This window comes from Hyla sarda, chromosome 2, assembly GCF_029499605.1.
Source record: "Hyla sarda isolate aHylSar1 chromosome 2, aHylSar1.hap1, whole genome shotgun sequence".
NCBI classification, from domain to species: Eukaryota; Metazoa; Chordata; class Amphibia; order Anura; family Hylidae; genus Hyla; species Hyla sarda.
Window position 1 is genome coordinate 490,795,576 of NC_079190.1, and position 7,500 is coordinate 490,803,075.

Here is a 7,500-nt window from a genome sequence, read left to right on the forward strand (position 1 = left end):
TGTCCCCTTAGCCTATTACTGGCTTCAGCAGTGACCATCTCTGGCTAGTGATTGTTGAGGGCACATTTCTTTTGTTTGAATGAAGAACTAAAAAAGAGGACTGACATTGACGTACAGAAGTTGCATTATAGGAAATATATATTACTAAACCAGATTTATCGAGAGTTCTAACAAGTCCTCTTTCATTAAAGGGGTACTCCAGTGGAAAACTATATATATATATATATATATATATATATATATATATATATATATATATATATAATATATATATATATATATATATATATATATATATATATATATATATATATATATATATATATATATATATATATATATATATATATATATATATATATATATATATATATATATATATATATATATATATATATATATATATATATATATATATATATATATATATATATATATATATATATATATATATATATATATATAATATATATATATATATATATATATATATATATATATATATATATATATATATATATATATATATATATATATATATATATATATATATATATATATATATATATATATATATATATATATATATATATATATATATATATATATATATATATATATATATATATATATATATATATATATATATATATATATATATATATATATATATATATATATATATATATATATATATATATATATATATATATATATATATATATATATATATATATATATATATAGATATATATATATATATATATTATATATATATATATATATATATATATATATATATATATATATATATATATATATATATATATATATATATATATATATATATATATATATATATTTTTTTTTTTTTTTTTTTTTTTAAATCAACTGCTGCCAGAAAGTTAAAGATTTGTAAATTACTTCAATTTAAAAATCTTAATGCTTCCAATACTTATCAGTTGCTGTATTCTTCATAGGAAGAATAGTTCTTTTCTTTTTTGAATTTCCTTTCTGTCTGACCACAATGCTCTCTGCTGACACCTCTGTCCATGTCAGGAACTGTTCAGAGCAGGAGAGGTTTGCTATGGGGATTTGCTCCTGCTCTGGACAGTTCCTGACATGGACAGAGGTGTCAGCAGAGAGCACTGTGGCCAGACAGGAAAGAAATTCAAAAAAGAAAACAACTTCCTGTGGAGCATACAGCTCTGGAAGTATTAAGATTTTAAATAAAAGTAATTCACAAATATGTTTAATTTCTGGCACCAGTTGATAAAAAAAAAAAAAATAGTTTTCCACTAGAGTACCACTTTAAATACTATAGTATTGACCCCACAAAATGCGTGTAGACAGATGACATGGCTGACATTTGCATTATACCTACCAATAATCTAGAATTCACAGGTAGCCTTGTATTATAGGTTGTGATACTGAACTCTCTTAACTAAATGTATTGTAGGAATGCTCTATTTGATGGGAAGAAAGCGATTGTACTTAAGAACACCTGGCCAAAGGTGGGTACTGTTGAAATGTTCAGATCCAAAAGCACTGTCAGATCCAAAAACCTTTTTATATCTTGTTACTGATGAACAATTAAAGACCTTTTGTAATGTTTGTTTAAAATTATTTTGAATATTCACTAAAACAGCTCCTGAAAATCCTACCACTTCCCCCATACTTACTGGGACACTAATCAGTCCTCCAGCAGCATCAGCTTGTCCATGAGTAATGGACAAGGCTGCATGAACACACACCAATCATCTCCCACCACCACAAGGAAGGGACACTCCTCCTTCCCCTGATAGGATTTCTAACACTGTGTGCTAATAAAAAGAGGTATTTTTATAATATAGGTGATGAAGACATAAAAAAATGTTTTTTATTTTTTTGTGTGGATCTGAGATTAAGAAATCGAGATTTTTAAACCATTATTATTTTTTAAACTTTATTTATTGTATTTTCATGTATAATTTTATACAATAGTAGTAACAACAGAAAGTGCAAACAGTTATATGCAGAGTCAAGTGGGTAACACAGTACCCATGGTGTCACAACCAATGAGAACATAAATAACGGTACAACTAAGGCAATAATTAGCATGGTCTTAACCCCTTAAGGACCTGGGGTTTTTGTGTTTTTTCCTCCTTACCTTTAAAAAATCATAACTCTTTCAATAATGACAATAGGCATTTTACCCAAAAATCTACGGCGAAACAAAAAAAAAATCATTGTGAGACAAAATTGAAAAAAAAGAAGCAATTTTGTAAATTTTGGTGGCTTCCATTTCTACACAGTACATTTTTCGATAAAAATGACACCTTCTCTTTATTATTCAGGTCCATACGATTAAAATGATACCCTACTTATATAGGTTTGATATTGTCGTATTTCTGGAAAAAACATAACTATGAAAATTTATATGTTTAAAATTGTCAACTTCTGACCCCAAGAACTTTATTTTTCTACGTATGGGGCGGTATGAGGGCTAATTTTTTGCACTGTGATCTGAAGTTTTTATCGGTACCATTTTTGTATTCATATGTCTTTATTGATCGCTTTTTATTAAAAAAAATTTCATGATATAAAAAGTGACCAAAAATACACTATTTTGGACTTTGGAATTTTTGGTATTTCCCAGAGACGCCAAGCAGTACCACTCGGTGTGGTGGAAGGGGAGCACAAAAGCATCCATCTGAGTCCTAGAGTAGTGGACAGTCAGAAAAGTATGCAAGGAAGCAAATAATTTTTTTCACACAACGTTCCGTATGCCGTTCTGCATCTATTCTATCGACCTCCAAATAAACCTTCAGTTCCTCCACCACATTGGCTATGGCCGGCATCACAGATTTGATCCACTCCCGGAGAAGCACCCATCTTGCCACTAACAAGATAACATGAAGAAAACGAGGTACACTGTGTAGACCCACAACCTCCTTCAGCAAGGTTGACAGAATGGAACAAAAGAGCCTTAGGAGTCAAGGGGACCCACACCACCCAATGTTTGGCAATATAGGAAATGACCTGCTCCTAAAACTCCTGAGTCTTTGAGCATACCCATATCCCATGATAAAAGTCTGTGCCAGGGCTGTCACATTTGGGGCAGGATGTGATTTTATCAGGAAAGGAAGAGGACACTTGGAGATTAAAACCTAGATAAGCAAAATGCATGATTTGGAAAGAAGTTTTTCTCCACCATTCATTTATCACTTTAGCCTGGACCTTGGACCAACCAGCTAGAATATGTTCACCGATTTCAGAATCATGCAAAATAGCCTCCCATTTGGAGAAGATCTCATTATGAGAAACCTTCAACAGACTAGGATTGAAACCTCTATAGAGATCCGACAGAGACCTTCCTAGGCTGACGATCCACCATATCTTCAATGGTAGATGGTAACCCCTCCAAGGAAGGGTCCCACAATCGAGACTTGCAAAAATAGAGCAACTGTGATACCTGAAGGATGTGAGAGGAGGCATGGAGAAGGAGGAGAGAAGTTCCTGAGGAGTGAGCCAACGCTTTTCATCAGCATGCATCAGTTGCTGAGCAACCGTAAGGCCCCGAAGGCGCCAAACAGCCTATTTTTGTGGCCCTGAGGGAATTCTGGGTGGCCCCAGAGGTCAAGGCGTCCAGACAGCAGAAAAGGAAGCCCAAAGGCCTTGTGTTAGACCTTCCAGGTCAAAATGGAATCTCTAAGTACTAGAGCATGTTTTACATTGGCAGGCAAGCTGGGGATGCGGGAGTGAAGGCATGACGCTAAGGACCAAGGGGAAACTTACTCCAACCTCACTTTGGAGGGGGACCTAAAGCTAGACCCATGTATCCAGTCAAGGACATTACTGAAATTGCAGGCTAAATTGTAGCCATGGATATTAGGGAAACCAATCCCACCATCGGCTTTACAGAGCATCAATTTTTGCAGCACAATCTGGGGTCTATTCCCTGCCCATACAAAGCTTGTGAAAGCCGTATTGAGCAAGGTAACATCCTTGTGTTTGATAAGAATGGGTAGTGTCTGGAGCTGGTAAAGGAGTCTCGGAAAACTTATCAGTATCACTTTATGAGATGACATTTCCTTAGAAAAGGGTAGATGAGCCTAATGATGCAATTCGTCTAACACTGTTTTGAACAGGGGCAGATAGTTCAGTGCATAGAGGGACGGGGGCAATTTACCTATCTTGATCCCCAAATAAGTGATGAGGCTTTATAAGATCATTGGATATCCACAGGGAGGACCAATGAGAGGTTGTTCAATGAGGGCCTAGGGGCAAAATATCACTTTTAAGTTGATTTACTTTGTAACCTGAAAAGGAGCCGAAATGAGCAAGACTGGACATTAAGCAGGCATAATGAGCACGCGGGTCAGCCATGAAAATCAGGATATCGTCTGTGAAAAGGGTCAATTTGACCACCTTAGGCTGAATCTTTATGCCCCAGAAGAGATCAGAGTCTTCCATATGTCTGGCCAAAGGTTCTAGAGCAATATCAAATAAAAGGGGAGGACAATATGGCACAAGTGTAAACTTGGGCCATGGGGGAAGAGTAAAGTCCGCCCAGGAAAGTGCGGAAACGACCCACTATCCCCATTTTGTCCAGCACCAACCCCAACCAGTCCCACCTGACATTGTCGAAGACCTTCTCTGCATCTAAGACTATTAAGATTGGAGTTTCTCCAGGCTGGGGACGGTGCTGCACCCTATCCAAGACTGTGAGGACCTTTCGGATATTAGCCACTGTTAAGCGGTGTCGGACAAAGCTCACTTGTGCGGGACCAATTAGGAGAGGTAAATATTCTCATACGGTCAGCTAACAATTTGGAGGCTAACTTGGGGTCTTAGTTAATAAGGGGGATGGGTCGATAAGATAGTGGAACAAGAGGGTCCTTATTTGGCTTCAATAGTAGTTTAATGGTAGTTGTGTTGGAATGTAATGGCAAAGAACCAGAGTGTAAAAGATGGTTAAAATAAGCTGTCAGGGGAGCCACAATTTGCTCCGCCAGGACTTTACAAAATTTGCCAGAAAAGCCATCGGGACCAGGGGCTTTAGCGTTATGGAGTCATTTGATGGCCTGTCGATCCCCAGTTTCAGTAAAGTCTGCATTCAAGGCAGCACAATGTTTTGCTGACAGTTTAGGAAACCGTATTGAGTTAAGAAATGTTACATATCCGCCATATCCAGGGGAAGAAGAATACAAGGTGGCATAGAAATCTCTGAACACTGTGATTGTGATGAGTCAGGTGTCCTTCACTCTGATCCCACTACAAAGGGCAGAAAAATGTTGGGGAGGTCTGCGACCTTTAGCCAGGCGAGCAAGCAGGTGACCAGACTTAATTCCAAAACAGAAAATCTCTGCCTTAAAGCGAGAGAAAGAAGCAGAGCACCTGCGCTCCGACCACAAATCAAAAGTAGCTTTCGCCTCCTTCCATGCCTGGCAAGCTGCTGCAGTTGAACTAGAGATATAGGAGGTATAGGCCTTCTGCAGGGACATACTGGCAACCTGGAAGTGGTGGAGGGACTTCTTTTACTGTAGACATGTAAGCGATCAGTCGACCTCTCAAAACTGACTTAGCCGTCTTTCAATAGAGAGGGGGAATTAGAGGCATGAGCACTATTGTGCCATGGGAACTCTGTCCACCACCCCTTTTTAGGGATTCAATGAAGTTTGCTTCTTTTGACACATAGGCAGGGACCTGCTGTCCGGGTGCAACAACCTCCAATGATCACAATGGCCAGAGACCTCCACATATTTAGCAAAAGCGATGTCACTAGGACGAGTGCATGTCCTGTCTACCACGCCCCCTCTCCTATCCTCCAGAAACGCCTCATCCGCATTCATGTTGCCTCCCACTATTTTGAGAGGAAGAGGGTCACTAAGAATTATTGCCTCTAACGAATTAAAGAACACTTTGTTATCCCCATTGGGAGCATAGCAGCTATAAATACTATAATCATGGCCTTCGTAGCGGTAGCGTACATGGAGCTGTACCCAACTCCCATCAACATCAACTGTCTAACTGATAACCAAGCCCCCAAAATTCTTGAGAATAAGGATTAAAGTGCCCACCTTACCATTGACCGCTGGTGCTCCAATCACCTTCTCCACCCACAGTTTAGACATGCGGAACAGGTCGTCAGTCGACAAAGGAGTCTCCTGAAGTAAAGCGATGTCCAGATGAAGACTCTTCAGGTGGCAAAGAATCTGTATCCGCTTGGTTGGCGAGCGTACACCTTTCACATTCCAAGATATCAGCGGCATCTTAAAGAGGAAGAGAGACCTGACCTAAAAATAAAGAGAGGGGAGTCAAGAAAGAGAGAGGGGGAAAAAAAAACACAAGAACAAACAACCAACCGACAATCACTCGTACACACACAACCCCCAATGCTTAAGAAGGCTAGAGACATAATGGACACCGTCCCAGGCCTGAGACAAAACCGAGACCTTGAGGGCAACCAAAGAAGAGCACTAAGCAAAAACACAATATGACCCCTGTGTCTAAGGAACACGATAAGACGTGTAAAGGACTTTTTTCTACCAGGCCCAGTTAACCCCCCCCCACCCGGCCAATTACCCAGAAAACTGATGCAAAATACAAAAACTGATACAGTAAAGAACATGAAACAAAGAGCAATTACTGGGCTAGACAGGGGCACCACCCGCTAGGGAGAGTAACATACTATAAGGACCCCCCCCACAGATCTACAAGAAGGCTGCACTCATAATAAATGACCTACTTATGTACCCCAGGAACCCAACAAGTGCGCAACGGGGCCCTCCAATAAGAACGTCTGGGAGACTGGAATGATGGGTCCTTCTGAGAGCGACTGGGACTTCCCTGAGGATGGTCAGATATAGTAGGGCCACTCAAGGCCGCTTCAGCTGCAGATGGGTTGTAGAACACCGAAGAGCCATCATCATGAAAGACACATTTTGCTGTGAAGAAGGCAAATTAGAGTCCCTGTTCAGAGTCAGGACCAATCCTATGTACCCTCTACACTCTGTAGTAGTGATCTAAAGCTTCGGAAAGGTCCACTTCACAAAGACTATGTAGGTCTGGCACCTTCATCTTCTCAGATAGGCACACAATGTGTAGGTTATTCCGCCTGGAGCGGTTTTCCAGATCATCTATTTTAGCCCAAAGGCTGGCATTTTCCTGCTGGATGTCTGTTTCCAATGCAGAAACCTCGGAATGATCGTGTCAGCGAGGTGACATACACACCGCAGCGCATCAACCGCAGTATTAGTCAATGCAAGGTTGGACTGTAGCTTATTAAAAGATGCCTGAAGCGTCGCCTCCAGTGTCCTCTGCAGACTGGGGGCAATTTGTGCCATAACTTCAGCCAGACTTTTAAAATCAGAGAAGGGTTGAGGCTGCATAGCAGAGTTGTCAGTCTCTGTAGTGAGATGAGTTGCAGGCAGTGAGGATATGAAGGAGGGGGAGGAGAGCTCCAGGTCTGCAGACAGGCCAGGGGGCTTGTGGGAAGAAGATGGAGGGGTGGAGGTA

General features: G+C 39.4%; 1 protein-coding gene across 1 annotated transcript in view; it reads left to right on the forward strand.

The window, feature by feature from the left end:
- Positions 1-7,500, forward strand: part of TTC3 (tetratricopeptide repeat domain 3) — a 150,850-nt gene that overhangs the window by 27,601 nt on the left and 115,749 nt on the right. The window contains 1 exon segment of the mRNA XM_056559619.1: positions 1,460-1,514. Within this exon segment, the coding sequence (XP_056415594.1) occupies positions 1,460-1,514 (55 nt within the window).